General features: G+C 36.2%; 1 protein-coding gene across 3 annotated transcripts in view; it reads right to left on the reverse strand.

Moving 5' to 3' along the window:
• Positions 1-2771: 2771 nt before the first annotated feature.
• Positions 2772-22715, reverse strand: part of rock1 (Rho-associated, coiled-coil containing protein kinase 1) — a 61423-nt gene continuing 41479 nt past the window's right edge. Inside the window, exons 16-33 of one of the 3 annotated variants that reach the window (XM_058753533.1) lie at positions 21262-21508; positions 20048-20154; positions 19313-19463; positions 17339-17499; positions 17033-17217; positions 15144-15213; positions 14283-14386; positions 13982-14147; positions 13241-13334; positions 13076-13164; positions 12172-12363; positions 11450-11615; positions 7451-7521; positions 7269-7357; positions 7076-7154; positions 6268-6529; positions 5822-6029; positions 2772-2904 (exon numbers count right to left, since the gene is read on the reverse strand). In XM_058753533.1, coding sequence (XP_058609516.1) covers positions 2901-2904; positions 5822-6029; positions 6268-6529; positions 7076-7154; positions 7269-7357; positions 7451-7521; positions 11450-11615; positions 12172-12363; positions 13076-13164; positions 13241-13334; positions 13982-14147; positions 14283-14386; positions 15144-15213; positions 17033-17217; positions 17339-17499; positions 19313-19463; positions 20048-20154; positions 21262-21508 — 2445 coding nt within the window. In that variant the 3' untranslated portion in view covers positions 2772-2900. The other 2 variants (XM_058753525.1, XM_058753541.1) reach the window with 2 other exon arrangements.

Genomic DNA, 22715 nt, shown 5'->3' on the forward strand with positions numbered 1-22715 from the left:
TGAAAGCAAGTGATTACTGGTATAATTTGAAATGTCTCAGCACAACTGGTACAATGGACTGTTTGAGGCACTTTATGTTGTTGTTAAATAGAATGGAATATATATATTTTTTTTTTTGTTCCTCCATGTATTTTCATATTGTAATGGTTCAACGTTTTTTACTTTGGTTAAAGTAATCTAAGAAGTAATCAGAAAGTACTCCAGAGTATATTAGCTAAAATGTGTAATCTAACAGATTACATGACTGACTTCAACTTTCATTATTTAATTTGTAATGGATTTGTCAAATCCCTTTGTGTTGAGCTCTGTTTTTTGCCCATGGTCCACTTCTGTCGAATGAAAATAAATAAGTCGAACTACTTCGACTAGCTAAATGACTAAAGAGTTCCTTGTTACAGTACTAGGGCCAAGTCTCGATGACATTTCCTCAGATGAAATGTGTCCTCAGATTGTCTTAGCATCTAAGTGTTTGTTAACACTGGATTCAGAACGTATAGGTTCATTAGCACAAAAACACGACTAACTTTTAGCAATCTAGCAGAAACAACAGAAAATGAATAACGGCAAAAACAAAAGTTAAACAATTGATGTTGTTTCACTTCAGGTAAAAAAAAAAAAAAGAAAAAAAAAGAATTTCAGGTAACACTACCTGAAGTCTGTATGTATATTATACAGATTTTCATACATTGCATTATATAAAACCAAAGTTAAAATACATTATAATAGTTGCAGATTTGTTGTTGCATCTAAAATTGGTTGTTTGTCATGTGTTTTCCAATTCATTATACTTATGCTAAAGCATGAAATTAAATAGACAAGTATTATACTTATTCATGATACCATAAAATAGTGCATTTTAGGGTGCATTGGAAAGCATAATTAGTGAATTAAAAATACTTTCTTAATGCATCATATATAGGGTCGGGGATCGAAAATCAATTTCAATTCCACCTATCAATTCCTGTGTGCACATCTTTTGTTTTTAGCTGGCGAAAAGGGGCTGTTAAAAATTTATTTGTCTTTGAATCATTCATTCAAGAGATTAATTCAAAAACACTGATTCATCCAGTAATGAATCAAGTAAATCTTGAGTGAGTCATTGATTCATTCCATTTACAAATTCTATGAGATTTTGTTGTCTAATAATTTTTCTTCAGAATTGAGAGACAACCACAACATCAATTAAAAAAAAGTCCCAATTTATCCAGAATTGTGCAGCTCTATTTTGCACACAAACAGATTTTAATTGAGTCCAACTGCAGCACCACTGGATTTTCACAACATCTGTAAACTCCTGTAAACTTTTTGATCAGCCATTAATATTTGAAATCGATCCAAGTCTGACATCATCTCTAGACATTATAAATTGTATTTTGCAAATGTTCATGGATAATACAGTGGTTTAGGGTCAGTTTCTGTTGTGAAGGCACCAAGTGATACATCAAACATTATTAAATCAGGTAAAACACACACAGAGGACAGTCTTAGGTGATAGATAAAGATATGTTTATTGACACATATCCATCAGTGCGGCCTCCAATGCAATTTATCATGCAATACATCCACGACACAACTGATCATAGTTCCAGTGCTTATTTTACTGAACACGCATGTAAAAACCATGTCGGATTATTGAGGAGGTATTCATCATCTCGTTTCAATTGAATATGTACACTGAATGAAATTATTTAAAGGTGGGGATATTAACTGTTCTGTTATCGATTATGAAAATAGCAGGACATGTTGCCTTCATCATGGCGCTTCATGCAGAACTTCTGAACTTTGGTTGACAACAATTAAGACATGCAATAGATGGTCCGCTCTGTTTGAAAACCATTTAGGTTTTCGATAAAAAAAGGAAAAGACAAGTCACACTGTAATAGATATGTTGCTTTTCAAAGTATTATAATAGTAAAGATTTGTTGGAGAAAAACAGATATGGCAGTAAAATTGTTATCCAAAAGGCACTAGGTGAGCCAAACGCTACAGCTGTTTAGTCTTCTACAAATAAATTACAATTCAAACAGTGCAGTTACACTTGTTAACTTAATGTTTTCCTTTTTGAAACATTTATCTATGAATCAAATGTAAGGCAACACATTACAAAAAAAGATAAAAGAATATTACAGAAATAATGTACCCAATGAACACACACAGACACAAAAACTTGAAACAATGGTTTCTATGACATTTTATGTCTCCTGAAGCCATTACGATGATATCCTATGGCTTGGAGCCTCCAAAACAAATTATAATGATAAAGACAATTCTGATAATATTATGCATAGACTGTAATTATTCTCCATGCTCCACAAAAACAAAACAAAAAAACCCTCAAAATCTCCCCTCAGAAACTCTCAGTACCCAATCCTTTGCCCCAAAACCAATTCATTTTCCATATAGACTTTGAGGGATTGAATAAGGCAACCAGAGTCCATCAGAAGGCGGCATTGAAGTGGATTTAAGTAGAAATTGTTTGCAAACTAAAAATATTGTCCCAAAGACCCTTTTATGGTTAGTTCACCAAATGTCCCCTTTACCACGGTGTCAAGCTACAGTCCCTATCCCAGAGTCCAAACAGAAAGACATGGGCATGAGAACAGCGTATAGTTTCCTTCCCAAGATGTGAAAAGATGCTTTCCTCTGGACAGCAGGAGGTTAAATAGAATCTGAGGACCCCAGCGTTACAGGGAGAAAAAAGTTGATGCCAAAAAATGTCCATGATGCTTTATGATTGGTAAATCCTGAACTTCAGCACCAATTACGGTCTGTTTTTTTTTTTTTTTACATTTATTCAATTGTGAAATGCAACATTAAAGGGTTAATTCCAAGGTTGTTACAGATTTTTCTAAAGAGGTTTTTGAAGAGGAAAGGACAAAATCCCAATTCGGTTCAGATGGTTAGCTGGAAGAAAGAAGAAAAAGAAAATGTCCAGTATTTGTAAGAAAGTTTAAGTTTAGGATCATATTCTTACTTGAGGGTTCATGTTAAACAGACAATCATAAATCAAATTTCACGCAAACATCTCAAGTTATGTGGTAATGTGGGTGAATCTAACAAAAGCTTGTCCAGCTCACATTTAACTATAGAAGACAAAACAACCGTGACAACAACAAGTAATAACGATTACAACTTATGTGTTACATAAAGGAAATGAAGCCTTTAGGTATTAAGATATATTTATGCACTTTTCATGACAATTAAGGACATACTGCCTTACCACAACAAGGTTATTATATAGTTTTACATTTTTAAATGATGGCAGAGCCTCAACATTCAATTTGAAGCTGAAGTGAATGACAGCTTAAGGAGCGCTCGTTGCTTGCTTTCTGTGGCCTATAAATAATTTTATTCTATAAGTTTTATTTTTAATGCTTCTATAAAGGACCAACGGCCACATATACATGGCAGAGTTTAAGGAGAGACAATGGCATTTAACAGTAAAGGCATATTTAAATGTTCTTTTCATTTATGAAGAATTATAAGCATGTAGTTTTACGCACATTTGTTCAAAACAGCCAGAAAGATTGTTCACAAGATGTAGGCAGAAGTTTTTATCGTTTATCAGTAACTGTTGTTAGTTTCGTGTTAGTTTTTCACTTATTTTAATGTTTTTATTTTATTTCAGTTCACAAAAATGTTTTTTGATCAATTGTTTTTGTCTTGGTTTTAGTTTTACTTTACAAAAATAACCTTGCACCACAAAATGCCTGGAAGTTACTTAATAAAAGTTAATTTTACACAGAATATGACCTGAGCACAATATATCTGCTGGTTACTTTATACCAGTACTAATGCAAAATGAAAAATAAAAATAAAAATTCTAGATAATTGACTAGCAGGCCAGATTAAATGATCTGTAAAGAAATATTATATTCTATGCATTCGAAACCTTGCACTTTTTCACTCATTTAAACACTGTTCTTGTGAGGTACATGTGCTGCCTAATCGATACAGAAACAGCTGTACCGATACTGAATATGTGATGTATGTAACACAGCCCTACTGTATTAATAATGTCACAATGCAAACAATCCTAAAAATAAGCTTCATTTTCTTCATGCAACATTTAAACACGTCCTTCCTTTGTCAGGTTTGCTGTGATTCACGTTTTGTTACCATCATAGAAAGATGGGGAAAAAATGCCTACTTAACTCAATACTCAATTTACTCAAAGATTTGACATTTTGCATTATTCTAATGCAAAGAGTCAAATCTTTTGCATTTCCTTGTTAGAATTAGGGCCAGATTTACTAACAGCTTGCACCAGTGCAAACCCTCTCTTGCCAGGATTTACTAAACACAGAGGAAAATTAGCGATGATAATGTGTAGGCAATAATTTTTGTGGCTGACCTTATTTGCTTATGCATATGTAGGAGTTTCCTTTTCAGACACAAAATTTACAAGGAGGAGAGTATTTAAATAAATCATGCAACGTGATTTACTAAGGCTTGTGGTAGTCAATTTACTGGTATCTGCGCCATCATATGATGCCCCAAAAAAGCATGTCTTTCTGCACTTAACATTGCTGTGATAGTTGCTAATTTGTGCTGGTCTTTGTAGATTGTGTTGGTCACTATAGAAATGATCTGGCTGCATCTTTAATTTGAGCATTGTCAGTAGATCAGCAAAACGTTCCACTCCTATCGGAACTTTTATGGGATTGCGTTCTCACATTAATTTGTCCCGTTTAATAAATCTGGCCCTTAAAGTGTTACTTTTGCCAACATGAGTACAAATAAGATGGTGTTTGAGCATTTGTGATCCTGGACCACAAAACCAGTCATAAGGGTACATTTTTTGAAATTGAGATTTATACATCTGAATAAATAAGCTTTCCATTGATGTATGGTTATGACAGGACAATATTTGGCCGAGATACAACCATTTGAAAATCTGGAGAAAATCGCCTTTAAAGTTGTCCAAATGAAGTTCTTAGCAATGCATATTACTAATCAAAAATCAAGTTTTGATATATTTACGGTAGGACATTTACAAAATATCTTCATGGAACATGATCTTTACTTAATATCGATTATGATTTTTGGCATAAAAGAAAAATCGATACTTTTGACCCATATAATGTATTGTTGCTACAAATATACCCATGCTACTTGAGACTGGTTTTGTGCTCCATGTGACCCATTTGTACTGAATGCCACTTCATTAGCAGGGGGAGCTCAAGAGTGGGTTTTCTAACAGAATTTTAAAAGAAGGGGAAATTTGAAGTTTTCAAGCCAAGCCCGTAGGGTCCAGCTTAAGGAAATTCCCTTTTAATTGCCCAGAATTGGTTAAGTTTGTAAAGGAAAGAACCTGCTATTCTAGTAAACAAAAACCCACAGTAAACAGAAAAGCACACCCCTTCAAAGAACGCGTCACCACAATTAAGCTCAACTGTAAAAACACGGGGTAGTCGACTACACCGTTAGAAATCTAAGATCTGGAGAGGCTGTGTGATGCTGTCAGCATGTACTGGATGTTGTGTCTGCCGCTTGGAGAAAGGACTGCGCCCTGCTATGAGACAACAGCAAACAAACAGCCCGTCACGACACCCTGCCTCTACAGCCACCAACTTATGGCCTTCAGCATCACAATTATAGCTTTTTATATCTAGAACTGCTAATGGTTGAATCTCATAAAAACATGTCCCGGTCACATTTCATCCCAAGTATCAAAAAGTATATTTTGCATTAAGAAATGTCATATTTTTGGGACCACTGAGACATTATTTTTATGACATTCAAGCACTTCTCTCACCCTCTCTGCTCCAAATGCATGATGTGATTTAGGCTGAGCGTGACACTGTGTGGCTGTAGTTACCTTGGCTTGCCCGACATGTTTTTGGGGTTCTTGCGGAAGGACTGGTTTGCTACGGAGCGAGTGGACATCGTGCGCGGAGACGCCCTTGCGAAGGTAGATGGAGGGGTCTTGGGAATCTTCTTGCCGAGATGGCCGATCCATTTCTTCTGCTCGTCTTGGGACAAGGCCAGGAGCAGCATGTCTCTAGCTGATGTCACATCGTAATTCACTGAGGAACAACAACAAAAGGTCATATGAGTGTAGCCATAGTTTTGTTGAATATGCAAAGGATCATCCAAGCGTCGACTTGGACCAATACAGAGTAGGCGAGTAATGAAGGTTTTTGTGGTTTCTCATTGTTCTTGCAAAAAGGTGAGTTGATTATTCACTTTGTGTGTTTTAAACGTGTAAAACATCCCCATTTCACATCATTGCTGGGGTAATTGTATACATGCAATGTGCTTTACCTTTGCAAGGGGCGATAACATCCTCCTTCTTGTCCAGATGGTCCTTGTGGCACTTGACGTGGCATCGGCGGCACTCCAGGGCCGGCGGAGGCTTGAACACGTGCCACAGCGGTTTGGAGCAAGCCTCGCAGTTAGAGGGGAAATGATAGAGGGTGGGGATGAACTCATGGCCTTTGTGGGGCAAGCAGTTGGTCTTATCACCCTGAGGAACACTCTCCATGTCCGCCTCCTTCCTGCACTCACCCTCATTAGCATACAGGATCTGAAGAACAAAAACAAATTTGAGTAAACCGTTAAATTGTCATGATTTTAATGCATGTATATAATCGCACATGATTTCACTTCCTTTTTTTTATTTTTATCAGTGCTGGGTAGATTACTTATATCTGTCTTGCTTTATGAGGCTATATCTTATCTTGCTTTTGGAGGAAATGCCTTCTGTTTGGAAAGCAGGCGTGTAAGACAGTTCTGAGAGGTATTATTCCAAATCACTACAAGTCTACACCATCCCATTCTGCAAAGTCACATGACTTTTCTAATGCACATCAAGAAATTTATTCAGTAAATGTGTTTCAATTGTAGTTTATGCATGTTCTCTTTTTGGATAAAAAATGCATCCGCCTCAATTGAATGCATAAAAAGAGTGGATTTTTGGAATTCGCATCCATTGTTTTGTTTTTTTGCGATATCCCAAAATGTGTATAAAAATAGGTGGAAACATAGCTTCTTACATGTCATTTATCGTTACAGGGCATTTCTATACCTTTATTAAACAGACTCACTGTGCAAATAAAATACAATAACTGACCTGGAATATTCTTGGAATTTCATCGGCCTCAGCTCGATAAACGTCGCCTTGCGTGACAGGACGCACATGGAAAAGTTTGCTGTTTTGAAAAAATGAAGTTTTAAAGCAGCAGAAAGGGAAATCATTCAATTTTATATACAAGAATGAATGAAATGGCCAGTTAACATGGATAGTTATTTATCACAGTACTTACTCGATATCTAGTACCATAGAGGGGTTGGACTGCTCCTTGTCTTGCTCATCATTGTAAAAGAGAATTTTTTTGCTGCTCACCACAACATACTGAGGGAAACAAAAACAAATGTTAAGGGTGGGTCATGCATGTCCAGATGCACAAATAATACTTTAATACACAATTGTTCCTGCAAGTCTTACCTGCTTTTTCCAGCCGTATCTTTTTATATTAGCCCTATTTGGTATCGCAAGCCAGCCTTCAAGCCTTGATTCTGAGGACAAATAAAATGCATGCATAATAAAGTCCAAGCCAGATTTTCAACAAATAGAAAAAGACATGCAGGTCATCTAGGAAAACAAACCAAGGTTGTGACACAATCCATACAAATCAAAAAGCTTTTACTAACATGCGTAAACCAGCTACACTTTAAAACAACTGCCTCATATCATATGGTTGTAGTTATAAAATCCCATGCAGCTGACTTCAACACGAAACAGCATTCGCAAATCATTTTTACTTTCTTTAGCTGCTAAGTGAAACTAACAAAGAACAAGAGGGCAGGCCTTTATTATTTTAATTTTCCAGAATTAATTGGATGGTGAAAATGGGATGCTTCACAACCACTCAAAACCTCACAACAGCAGCTATTAGTTATTTGAGTAACATAAACGAATAGACCAATGGGGGATGTTAGCCGAAAGTTGTTACAGAGGTGAAGCAACTTATTACATTTGAATGAATGATTACCTAGACAAACATCGATTTAGACTGAAAATGCGCATAATAAAACTATGAATGCCTATCATGTATCAACAGTATTAGTAATTGGCTCAATGCAACAGTTTGTTATACAGAGCATTTTGTACTCGAGTTAAAGTGACAAGACAAGCCTGTAATTCTGCCCTTCGACCAAACTATAATGCAATTTAATTAAAATGTTACTGGTTTGAAAGCATACTTGGTGGGAAATACATTTAGGTGACAAGAAAATTGTTTAAAGAATCATGCATGAACTGCGTGACTACGACTGTGACTGCTAACGTCATTCATTCTGTAGTGAACATGCTGCTGGTGCAACAAATAAACCGTACATTCAGTCAACAAACACAAGTGCCTAATCCAGTGCTGCAGTCATGACATTAAAACCCAGAACACTAATTCACCATAGCTTCCCTCAAGGGCTTTTATAATGTTTTTTTTTTTTTTTCAAATCGTGAGTAAAATAATGTCTGTGGTAAAAATATCTTGGACATTTTGTTCTACAACGTAACCTGCAAACACCCCAAATGTTCTTATGTAGTTCCTTATTGCAAACAAATGCTTCAAAAGTCACATTTTCAAACCCCTCATTATACAAACCCATAGGAAAATGTCAAATCTCCGGATGGTGAATCATTCCTCTGGGTTTTAACGTCACGACCGCAGCACTATGTAGGGTTGGGTACCGACACAGACTTCCCAATCTGATTAGACATCATATTTGCTCATTTTCTTTTCAATGTCAACAATTCTGATTCAATTATTACACATTTCTTTCTTTTTTTTCCCCACTCTGGATAAAAGTGTCTGCTAAATTAGGGGTTTTAAACCTTTACAGAACCAGGAACCCACCCAGACTCAGCCAATGTCTTCATGGACCCCAGATTGAAAACACTGGTGTTAAATAAATAAACTTTAACTTTTATTACTATCATTAAATGATCCTCTGATTCTTCAATTAATCAGATAAAAATCCAAATATTACCATTATTAATGGAACAATTTTAATAGAAAAACAATTAAAATTAATCAATTATTCAACATTTTATTCCACATTTGGCTCAATGTTGTTCTCCAAAGAATATGTAATCTGAAGGCTTTGAAAGCAAATATAATGAATGCATCTAATCAGTTTTATCAATCAGTTGTTGCAGCCCTAGTGCATAATTTGTAATTTGAAGGCAACGCCAGGTTCTTTATCATATTAACATTATTGAAATACAAAGTGTAAAACCACACACACACACACACACACACACACTAAAAGAGTGTGACTTGACTTAAAACACCTCTGAAAGGTGCTCAGAGTAGGGGTTAGTATAAAAAGATTTGAATTAGCTAAATATTTTTTGAACTAATTTCAGTAGTTTAGTATTGAATCTAAACTTGTTCAGCATTGCTCTCTATCGTTAGAAACACTCTGAGTAGCTTATTTTGGAGGCATCACCAAAACACAAGTAAAATGTGTTCATTAAAATAAAAAAAGAGAAGTAACAAAATGCCACCCAAGAGCACAATCCAGGCATAACAGGAACCCAATCTTAAAGTTACTCACAGAGGAAAAAGAATAGAAGACAGAAAGATAAGGAGAGCAAGAAGAACCGACTACATATGAGGGAGAACGAGAGATGAGAGAGGACTTTAAACACAGACAATGGCAGCCATAAACATCCTATCATCACAGGATTGAAAGTGATGAGCGCAATTTATGTGCTGATAAAAAATATCTGGTAACACAATTTAATATCAACTAGTTGCTTATTAGCATGCATATTACTAGCAAATAATAACAAATAATGTAGTCAAGATAAAGGATTTAAAATGAAATAGCTAACTAATATAAACACAATATAGGCATAATTTTTGTTTTAAATATATATGTTTACATAAAAAATGCATTCCAAAGAATCCCTTCTAATCAAGTCTATTTAAAAAGAAAAAAAACAAATAAAACAATGACCAGCAAAGTAAACATTTCTCTTTCACACTATTTTACTTTCATAGTTTCTTGAGTAGTTCAGGATGAGAACTTCACAATAAACTTCCTTAGTTAACTACATAATGCTACTACTTCATTCTTCTACACCATTAACGAATCATACTGTTCATTTCAACATGAACTAATACATTTTAAAAATCAAAACTTGTATCTGTTAAGTAAGGGATAATCAACGGTTTGCCGTGCATTGAAGGATTTTAAATGCACGACGTGGAGGCCAAGAACCACCTGACGCGAAGCGCATTTAAAATCCTTTAATGCATGGCAAGCCGTTGATTATCCTGCTTATTCCATGGTCATTTGCCAAGTTATGACAAGTTAAACTAGTATTGCTCTTTGCAGCACAATATTTGACCGAATGGGTAAAAATTTGTTATTTTCGTCAGTTACGGCTCGTTAGCGCTAGCATTCTGCCCGCTTCAAATCAGACACAGAGATGAAATAGTGCGGTAACATCACATTTATTTGAATTAATTATAGCGTGCATTTCAATTTATTATTGATCTCGAGAGAGAGAGAGAGAGAGAGAGAGAGAGAGAGAGAGAGATGACAGTGTGTGTACACCTGCATGCTGCGTCTGAGCGTCTCTACAAACAATTAATTACTTAAAAAGCAGCGATTTTACCACCTCGTTTAATACAATGTAGCGATCTAGTATCTAGGGTATTTTATTAATAAAAATCGCAGGGAAGCATTGACGACAAGTTTATTTGTGTGTGCAGCGCAATCTGCGATCTCCGACTTCTTTCTCTCTCTCTGTGTGTGTGTGTGTGTGTGTGTGAGAGTGTGTGTGTGTGAATTTGTGTGTGTGATGTGTGTTGGTTAGTGTGCATCAATTAAAGCAGCACATTAATATAGAATAGTGATTAAACTGACTTGGAACTACCTGTGCATTAAACGGTTATACTGCATACCTGCCAGCCAATCAGAATCCAGTATTCAGACAGACCATGGAATAATATTATTTAATGAACCTGAGCTAACAATGAACAGGTATATTTTTGTTAACTAACATGAACAAAGATCCATAAACATTGTAACAAATGTATTGCTCATTGTCAGTTAATGCATTAACGAAGATTAACTAAGGAAGCTTATAGTAAAGTGTTCCCCGAATAGGTGGCATTATAATAACAAAAGGCAAGCATTTTGACAATGCTGCATGCTGATTTGATAAATACATTTATGAATGAGATGCATAAAGGTATATGAATTTTAGGTAAACTGCCGAAACATTAAAGCTTCTTATTTTCTGTATTTCATATACTCCGCATGTTCATCTTCAGAATTAGCTGCTATTGTGGGCTTTCCAATCTCTACAGAATCGAACCACTACCGATTCAGACTAAAGCGACTATCAACTGGTTAATTAAACCTCTGTTCCTTAATTTACCTGAGATTAATATAACAGAAAATTGATATTTAGTGAGCGTGTCCTTACCAGCGATGTTACTGTCCGTCTCGTCTGGCTGAAGGCTGGTGACGCTGGAGTTGTCCACGCGGAGCTGCAAGTCATTGAGTTTCTCTCTGAGCTGCTCAATGTCACTCTCTTTACTGTCCAGTTGCATCTGCAACTCGTTGCGATACGTGCACTCCTCTGCCAATTGCTGCAAATACAGACATCATCATTAACTAGGTCAAAATTACAAAGCCTTGTTCTGAAAATCCTTTACCTACTTAGGTGTTCCCAGCCAAAAATTACCAGACTAGCTTGTATGTGTCTCATTATGCTACAGTGGCATGCGGAAGTTTGTGAACCGCTTGCAGAAAATGTGAACCATTTTAACAAAATGCATGTTTTTTTTTTTTTACTTAGTACTGTCCCGAGTAAGATATTTTACATAAAATGTTTACATACAGTCCACAAGACAAAAAAAATAGCTGAAATTATTAAAATAACCCCCTTCAAAAGTTTGTGAACCCTTGGTTCTTAATACTATGTGTGGTTACCTGGATAATCCACGACAGTCCTAAATAAAAAATAACATGCATTTTGTATGATCTCTGTTATTTTGTTAAAATTATTCACATTTTCACAGATTCTGCAAGGGGTTCCCAAACTTTCGCACGCCACTGTGTATTATCACCAAATCTTGGATTCAGTCTTTGTGTCCACTTTTTTTTTACAAAAAAAAGTACAAAAATTGTCCGTTTTTGACTTGCCGCTTGCATCTCGTTCAGCTCCTTCTGGTACTTGATGGCCATGTGGTTGAACTTCTCCTTCTCCTGGTTGAGCTCCAGCTGCAGTTTGCGGTTCTCCTTCTCTTTCTTGCGCAGGTCAGTGGTGCTGCCTCTCTTCTTCTGGTCCAACTTCATGTCCTTCCGGTTCATGATCTCAGCCAGCTTATTCACCGCCTGCAGTCACATGTTGAGGCGTTAAGATGGAGAATGACTACAATGTAGCCAAAGATTTTTGTCTTTTCAGACTTCATGGAACATATTTGTATGATACGGTTTGGTCTTAATAGACAACACAACAAATGCACAAGAGACAAAACTTATAATTGATTTTGCTAATAATATGTTAACAATTGGATATTCTTCTAAGCATTAAAATATATAAATAGCATATAAAGAGTAGGTAAAACTGTATAGATTTTTTTTTTTTTTTTTTAATTAATGTTTCTGATATAAACTATTTTTATTTATTTTTTTAACTGAGCTTGTCACATGGTTGTATTGGTAACTAAAACCATAAAAATATTTCCTTTACTTGAAATAAAATAAATGTTAATGGAAATAAAAAAAAAATATATATATTTAACTAGTTTACTAGGCACTAAATAAAATTGACTAAAACTAACTAAAATTAGAATGAAAGCAGAACATATAAAAACAACAGCAAAATCAGTAAAAGATAGATGTGACGCTGCCCAAGACACCAAAACAAGCCTTACATTTAATCTACGTTTGTATTTGACTATTAAAAAAAGTGTTGCTATTTCTCATATCTTGTTGCCTTTCACACATTCTCACACAATCTATGACAGCGATTGATGACATTAGCTTTTTCACTTTTAGCTATATAAGCATGCATTATTTTGATAATGTTGTGTGTTGGTTATACCTGGGTCTTCAGAGTTCTTTCTATATTAAGGGCCTTCTCGTAAGTGACCTTTATTGTGCTTGCCAGCTCCTCCCTCTCTGCTGCAAACTCTACAGGAAGACATTAGAAAAGTCATGATAATACGTAAAGATAAAATGCAGTTTAACCAACTGGAAATAACATTACCTTCTTCTCGAGCTTGGAGTCTCTCGTTCAGTTCTGCCTTCTCTTTACTGAGGATCTCCGCATCTTTGGTAAGTGTTTTATTGGATTCCTCAAGCTACGTGAAAATGCATTATAATCTAATTAAAAACCTCTGATATAACCACAGAGTAAACAACAATGACAAGAGCTAAAACAACAGATGGCTTGCACAGTACATAGAGATCTGATACTGAAAATATGATGGAACACAGATGGACTGTATACATTGTTAAGGCCCTACGATTTCTGCGGAAGAAAAAATTCAGTCATAAAAATGGAATTTTCCGTAAAACGCAGAATGTCACGGAATTTGTCAAAGTTTGAATGAATAAATAGGAATAGGAAATATTTTCAGTGTCTGCCTCCTCACTAATGAGGACATAAATACATCTCCAGAACTGCTCTGAAAGTCACTACATGAGCATCATATACATATATATATAATATACATATATATATATATATATATAAAAATCATATACAAACAAATAGTACCCCGTCAAAATAAAAGTGCGGTTTAACTTGAAAAAATTGTGACAGAAATATATTACTATTGTACAGCAGAATGTACGTCTTACTCAGGGCTGTCCTTTGGGCGGTGCAACTGGTGCGGACCGACAACATTAAGTTTTAACATTAAACTTCTGTGCGGCACTTTGTTTGCCAAAATATATATATACATTTCATTAGGCCCTGCATTGTATGATTCAGAGAAGCACAGACCTGTGTGATGGTCGAGTCCTTCTCTGAGATCTCCTGTTTGTACCGTGAGGCAGCTTTCTTGTGCTCCTGAGAGAGTTCAAAATACTGTTCCTCCTGCAGCGCGCGCGCCAACTGTTCCGACTCAGCCTTCGTCATGGTCAGGTCCAACTGAGCAGACAGCGAATCCCTATAAAAACAGGAGCAGCAGTTCACAAGACGACATTCAAAATAAATGCTGAATAGTACTTTAAAGTTGTTCCTTATTTATTGTTTTAAAGCAGCCCTGTTCCAAATGCTACTTATTGATGAAAAGGACTTTTACTTCTCTGAGTACATGTCCTGGACTTTTCTGAGAGCCTCTTGAGTTTGTCGATTCTTCTCCTCGATCTCCTCCTTCAGCTCCTTCACCTGAGTTTTATAGAGTGTCTGAAAACAAGAAAAAAACGGGATTTTGGATGCTTTAAATTTTGCTTTCCAATTAGCAATTCTGGTGTACAGCTTTTCTAAATGAAAACAAAAAGAAAATTTAAACTAAATTCAGTGTTGGTGACAGCGATTGCATGTTTTTTGCCAAGAAAACCAACATGTTCACCTGAAATTGCTTTGAGAGCAACACATTATTTTAGACATATGCATCTGGTGTGTTTGGAATTAGGTGGTTTTAATTAAGAAAATGAGATTGGTAGTGATTCCATCATTAAATAAAAGCATACCAAGTCTGGTTACTTGCAATTTTGTGGTTCTCAAGAAAGATTAGTGACTAGCTGGGAATCAATCAAAATATTTCTATGCTAATTTTGTGGCATTGCATTAAAAAAGCTGGATGGAAACATCAAGAATCTACTAAATGTGCATTTAAAAAGAAAACAAAAACGCTGACTTCAGGTGGATAGATTTTTGCACATTAACTATTATAGAAACATTTAATTAATGCATTTTTTATTGCACATCAAAAAAAGTCACGACTTAAACAAGTAGCATGACTTAATTTGATCAGATAAAAAAGACAAAAAAGAAATCGTAACTTCATGCAGCATCTCATATATCAATCTAGTCATCAAGTCATCACATCATATAGAAAAGTAAAAGTTCCCAGACTCGGTTGTTCAAAGTGCGCAATGTATTTACACCACATAAAGAAAGAGGAAAAATGCAAGTTTGATCAGCAGTCTGTGATACTCACTGAGAAATACTGCTCAGCCTCCAGCTGGTCCTGAAGTTCCCTCATCTGACCCTCGTTTCCTCGGTACTGCCTGAGAAGATACATTTCTATCAGTAACAGTCAGATTCACAAACAATTTTCAGTCACACTTCACAACTCAAGTACAATGAACATTAAAATGACCTGCAGGTCTACTTTCTATGCCCATTATAACAGTTTAGCAAGTCGTTTCAAGCAAAAGTCATTTAAGTGATGAATCGAGTGATCATATATTGATGAAAGATTCCAAAGACAAACTTTTTTTAATTTTCAAATAATGTGAACTGATACATTGCTCACAATACGGTCAGGAACCTGTATAATATAAATAGTGTAGTGATTTCATGTTGAGAACACAAAGCTAGGCACAGTGTGGAAATGCCTCACTGACCGACCGAGTCCAGCAGGAGGAGAGGTGAAGGATTAACCGGCTGTGGTCAGACGAAACGGCTAATCCTTAATCCAACCATGTAAATATTGGCAGCCAACTGTTTTAGCCAGGTTTAAACATAAGCTGCAATAATAGCTATTTCTACAACAGAAAAGCATTTAGTGATGTAATAGCTTTTGTGAAGCCATTTGGCTCAGAGCCAAAGGAATGACGTTATAAGGCCATTGTTACTACAGGGCTCGAAGAAAAAAAAAATATTATTAGGCCTGAAAATTTAACACGTTAATTTGGTGTGATTACTTATGGGAAAAAAAAAATAAAAAATTGTGTGTTAAAATTACTAATGCATTTAATGCACCCTGTCACATACAGACCTGTACATCATCTTACATTGATGCTGTTGCTGAAGATGATGATGCAGGATGACAGACTGTATAACGAAGCCTACGAGAACAGTTACATGTCCCTAAAATTCAAGATATGAGGGCAAAAATATGCCCCTGTACAGGTTGTCGTCTTATATTTATATTATGATTTAGTTGAACAATAGCATGTGAGCAAGAGTGCCTTTTCCCCACAATATCTGCACACAATTGCAATGTATATTGCCTATTGACTTAATAGTTCAATAAACAAGTTAATATTTGTGGTAAACGACAGATAAACTTTTTGATTCAGTGACTCACTCATAAAGAGAGTCACTTGGGTAATTTCTGAATGAATCAGCCGTTTGAACAAATGGGTTGAGTGAGTGAATAAATGAACGATTCACTTATTAAAACAGTGACTTGCCACCACCTACTGGTGATTTTAGTTTCATATTTAAAGTTGTGCTGTCAAACGATTAATCACATCCAAAATAAAAGTTTTTGTTTGCATAATATGCGTGCGAACTGCGTATATTTATTATGTATATATAAATACACACACATGCATGTATATATTTCTGAGAAATATGTTATGTTTATATATTAAATATATTTATTTATAATATAATTATATGAATATAAATATAGACATGCAAATATTTTCAAAATATATACTGTATGTGTGTGTATTTATATATACATAACTTAAAACTTTTATTTTGTGTGTGTTTGACAGCACTAATTTAAAGTATTATTTCTTTTTTTTTAAATATTATTTCATATTTCAATATCTAATTAAAAAACATACCCATTTATTATAATTATTTATGCAATTCTAAATCTAATCTTTTTTGGAGTAATTTCCAACCCTAAATTGATGTGCGATTGATTTGCAATTAATTTAATTAATTAAGCACATTATGCAATTAATTAGAACATTTGACAGCCTTAAAAAATTAAATCATTTGCAACCCGTTTAGAAACTAGACAATTTGTATTGGTTAGTCTTTTATTTAAACAATAATAAATAAAATAATGGGAGATACATTCGCACCCTATTCACGGTGTATATTCATGACCCTTTTGAGCGCAGGAGAGAGAAAGCAACATACTTGGTGAGCTGTGCCAGCTGGAACTCAACGGAGCGCTTGTTCTCGAGGGCCGCGTTGATCTCCTGTTTGAGCTGCTTCTCTGATCCTTTCAGGCGCTCGGCCTCCATCGTCCAGTTCTTCAGCTCATTCTGGGCCAGCACGCGCTTCCCGGACTCCTGCTCCAACTGCACCCGCAGCTCCTTCACCTGGTGGAGCGGAGGAAAGAGCAAAGATACTGAATTTGTACTGCTAAAACACTGTTAGCAGTCTAATATTATCAAGCCAAGCTTTCTGGTGTGTGGGGTCAAACTGCGGGTTCACGCTCACCTCGTCCTCCAGCCTCTCCTTCTGCTTCATCAGCTGCTCCATCTTCTGTACAGACTGCTTGAGGTCAAACTCCAGCATGGAGCACTGCTTCTCCACCTCCACCACCCTGCTCTCCGCTCGCATCCGCAGCGTGGTCTCCTCCGTCACCTTCTGCTCCACCGCTGGACAGAGGAAAGACTTTTGTTATTTTTAGAGAAAGAATGAACCATGGACAAGATTAGGGGATCGATATACCTGCATTTCTAAATCATCTGAATCAAGAACTTCTGTTTGCCTAAATGGAGCCATTTCTGTTGCACAAATTATATTTAATAATTATATAATTGTCACAATACATCGAGTCATTCTAAAATGAAAAACACTTAACATGTATTAAGACAATGTTATTAAAAGATAACATGACATGAAACATGATGGCACTCTATTCATTTACTAACTGCTTGTTTTCTTAAAAAAAAACACTAGCTTCTCTAATCTTTTTGTATTCTATCTATTTGTTTTCTTTTTATTTATTATACAATTAACAAAAGCAAAAAAGGCCTCTAACACTAGCTTGCATTATTCTTTTTCTATTCTATCTGCTTTCTTTTTATTTATTATATAATAATAAAAAAAAACTTGCTACGTGTACTGTGTTAAGCTAACTGAGACTTGTCATAGCACTTGCGTATCATTGCTCTTTTGTTGATTTTGATTGCTTCCATTGTCCTCATTCGTAAGTGGCTCTGGATAAAAGTGTCTGCTAAATGACTAAATGTAAATGTAAAAGATCAAATTCATTACACATCTTATGAATGATGCATACTAAAAACAGGCACAGAATATGAATGTGTTTTCTATATAATGTTTTCTGTGGGAAAACGTGCAATTTAGCATGTTGAGTTCATATTCTGGACAAATCTGTTCGCCTATATATAGAATGCAACATCAATAATGACTCACTACATTAGTTGAAGCGTTAAATGGAAGAAAGCCATGTTTAGCCCTCAAGGTCGACATTCCTAAAAGGAATGAAATCTAGAAATTGTATTTTTGCTATTGTTCTTTAATTAATTTTATATTAAATAGAATTGAATGTTAATGTACTCTGTTTCTTTCAATATAGAGGTGTGACTCATTTGGACATGCCCTTCTTTGTGGCCTGACTTCCTGTTATTAGATGGCAGCCTGTAAATGCAATGTGTGTTTGAGGTGTAGTAATTGACCTTTTTTAACCACATTTTGCACATTAATGTTATACTTTATTTTAAGGTGTCCTTGTTACAGTGTAATGAGTAAGTGACTATAAAGTGGCAGAAGCAAGACTTTTATTTGGATGATGCTGAATATTCTCGCCAAGCACAGAAACACAGAATCTTAATATTTAATTTGACTCCCACTTTTCAAGTACTCCTTTACCCTCTCCTACAGCATTAGTTTCATGATCTATTTAAATGTCCCATCTAATAACAAAAACAAACAAACAAACAAAAACACTGCTATAGTACTATACTTGTAAACGGTGTTTGAACTGTGCATATTTCTCTCCTGGACAGGAAGATTTTTCACTGGGGGAAGTGTTATTTTGGATTATGAAGTCTTACTTTGTCTGGAAGCGAAGGGGTAAAGTAGTGCTGTCAAACGATTAAATCGCATCCAAAATAAAAGTTTGTGTTTACATTATATATGCATGTGTACTGTGTATATTTATTATGTATATAAAAATACACACATACAGTATTATCTACATCTTGGATGGCCTGAGGGTGAGGATGGCCAGTTTTCATTTTTGGGTGAGCTATTACTTTAAATATGATATTCCTACAGTCTAATTACAACACAGAGTACTTTCTCTGAACTTATTTGATAGTGTCATGTCTGTTAAGATGCTATTAAAAGAAATTCTGCTGTTCCATACGCATAAGTGTGAAGTCCTGGAGGTGGTGTCTGGACACGCAGTAAAGCGGTCACGGCACGCCCCGCACGCACACGTACCATGCATAGCAGCTGACTTGGTCTCCTCGATAGACTCGTATTTGTCTGTGAGTTGAGCCTTCGTGATGCGATGCTCTGTGGATTCCTGGTCCAGCCGCTGCTGTAGAGTCTTCAGCTTGTAGTTCAGGTCGATTTCTAGACTGTTCTTCTCCTAAAAGCAGAGAGCACATAGAAACACTGGTTACACAAAACACAATTACTTTACTCAGCCAACACAATCATTTTAAAAACACAATGGCAGCCAAAGACGTCATCATCCTGACAGGACATGGATTGGAAATAACTTTGCACAGATCAAATTTGGCAGTGATTCTATATCAATTTACTAGCACAAAATCTTGAGACTATACAGTTTCATTCTTTTCTATATTTATGCATTATGTATAAACCTTTGAAACAGTGAGACATTTTAACAGTGAGACAGTAGATTTCCATTCAATGTACATTGCTGTACATGACTAGATCAGTTACTGAAATGCTAGAAGGCACCAACTGATGTGTTTTTTTTTTTTATATTACATTAACTTTCATACACTGTAAGAAAAAATCTGAAAAAAAAAAAATAGTAGTGGTACAAGTTTACAAGGAACTTTTACCTTATCTACCCTTAAAAATGGGTCATTTATGGTAATTTAAACTGATGCAAAACAGACACAAAGCAAAAATTCTACAATAGACTGCAATTATTATGTAAAAGACACAAAAATATATGCATTTAAATAATAAAAATAATACCTTCTCTAAAACGTTACATCTGTCCTGCACTTGTTTTCTCTCCAGCTCCACTTTAGACAGACTGTGCTTCAAGTTCTTGTTGTCCTCCTGTAGACCTGTGATACGAGCTTCAAAGAGACAAACAACAGAGTTATCATATATCATAATATCTGCAAAGGGAATGTTTGGAAATGTAAAATGTCGTATTTCCTACTGACACACTTAAAGCAATATATGAAAATTGTAAAAAATGAATTTCACACAGAAAACTATTTTCCATTCCAATGCGCTACTTTTCCATGGTTTTTCTATGTAAACGCTTTAGATATAGAATGTGTATGACCGTGGCGCTCATGTCTTTTGCAGCATCTCACACGAGCGCATTGTTTTTAAAATGCTGTGTCAAGTTAAAAGAACTTCAACTTTTACACGCAATGCCGCTCAATGTGAGTTCCAAAACAGTGGACCAATCAGAAGCTTCCGGAGGCGGGGCAAGCATTGCAAGATTTTGTTTACAGTAGCAAGTTGGCGTGGCAACTGTTTTTTTTCTGCATTGTGCTTTTTCTAAAAACCATTCCTGAGCGCTGCGTCTCGTGTTTTTAGATGCAAAGACGAGTTCTGTGTGAACGGCCCCTCGTGCTTTTGAACCTCAATCTACACTCCATTCCCCAAAACGACATAGCAAAAAACTGATTTGCAGATTTGTAGTTTTAAGATAAAACTGAAATATCACATTGACAAATATTCAGATCCTTTGCCATGTTATTTATAATTAACTCAGATGTATCTCAGTTCTCTGGATCACCTTTGAGATGTTTCTACACAATGTCTGTGGTAAACTATCTATAAGGTCTAAGTTAAAAACGCACAGAGTAAAATTAAATAGCCAAATCAAGCTTGCATAGCTCAGAAACAGGACCGTGTCGCTTTGAGGTTTCATATCTGAGGAAGGCTACAAAAAACAAAAAAAGTCTACTGCAATAAGTCCTGAGAGCATGGGGCCAAATACAACTCTTCCTGGAGCTAGCCATCCAGCCAAACTGAACAATCAAGGGAGAAGGGCCTTGGTAAAACAGGTGAGCAAGAACCTGATGTTCACTCTGGTTGAGCTACAGAGATCATCAGTGGAGATGGCAGAAACGTCCAGGACAACCATCACTACAACTCCTTACGGCAGTGTGGCCACATGGAAGCTTCTCCTCAAATCAGGGAAATCAGGGAAAGCCCACTCTTACCTTGCAGCTCTCTGATCTCCTCTGAGCCCTGGCTGCAGCTCCGTCTCTCTGTGTCTAGCGTGGTCTGGAGCTGGAGCAGCTCTTTTTCCAGCTGTTGTTTGACACTCTCTGCGGCGCGGCTCTTCTCCTGCAGCTCACGATTCATGCTCTCCAGCTGGCTCATGGACTTCACCATCTCTGTGTGGCTCTTCCTCAAACGCACCACCGTGTCAGACTCAGCCCGCAGAAGGTCGTTGGACTCCCTCAGCTGTGAGGACAAGGTTGTGTGAGATGGTGTTTCTTAATTGTAATGTGGCACAGAAGATCCAGAGTCACAGTATTTAAAGTTTGAGAAAGTCATCTCAAGAACAGCTTCCAAAACAATAGAACAACTCCCACTGAAATAGATTTTAATTTGCTTTAATCTGGATAACGTGTTGTGCAAACTACATACACACACACAATAAGTCAATAATACATTATATACAGCCATGGCCAAAAATATCAGCACCAATGCAATTCTGTCAGAAAATGCAACACTTCTCTCAGAAAATTGTTCCAATTGCAAATGTTTTGGTATTCATGTGCTTAATGTTTTTGTTTGCATTGCAACAACACAAAAAAAACAGAAGAAAAGTCACACAGAACTCAAAAATGGACTGGACAAAATGATTGGCACCTTGTCAAAATTGTAAGAAATAATTTCTTTTCAAGCATGTGATGCTCCTGTAATTTGTATTTAGACACATGTGGCAAGTAACAGGTGTGGGCAATATAGTAATCACACTTGCAACCAGTTAAAATGGAGAAAAGTTGACTCAACCTTTGTGCTGTGTGTCACACTGAGCATGGAGAAAAGAAAGAAGTGTAAAGAGTTGTCTGTGGATTTGAGATGAAAAATTTAGGAAAAACATGGACAATCTCAAGGCTACAAGTCCATCTCCAGAGATCTTAATGTTCCTGTGTCCACTGTGCGCAATATCATTAAGAGGTTTACAGCCCACGGCACTGTAGCTAACCTCCCTGGACGTGGACGGAAGAGCAAAATTAATGAAAAATTACAATGAAGGATTGTTCGAATGGTGGATAAAGAACCCCGATTAACTTCCAAACAAATTCAAGCTGATCTGCAGACACAGGGTACAACAGTGTCTGCTCGCACTATCCATCTGAATGAAAAGGGACGCTATGGTAGGAGACCCAGGAGGACACCACTGCTGACACAAAGGCATAAAAAGCAAGACTGGAGTTTGCCAAAACTGATGTGATAAAACCACAATCCTTCTGGGAGAACGTACTGTGGACAGATGAGACAAAAGTAGAGCTTTTTGGTAAAGGACATCATGGCACTGTTTACAGAAAAAGAAATGAGGCTTTCAAAGAAAAGAACACAGTCCCTACAGTCAAACATGGTGGAGGTTCAAAGATGTTTTGGGGTTGCTTTGCTGCTTGTGGCACTGGATGCCTTGACTGTG

This window comes from Onychostoma macrolepis, chromosome 02, assembly GCF_012432095.1.
Source record: "Onychostoma macrolepis isolate SWU-2019 chromosome 02, ASM1243209v1, whole genome shotgun sequence".
NCBI lineage: Eukaryota > Metazoa > Chordata > Actinopteri > Cypriniformes > Cyprinidae > Onychostoma > Onychostoma macrolepis.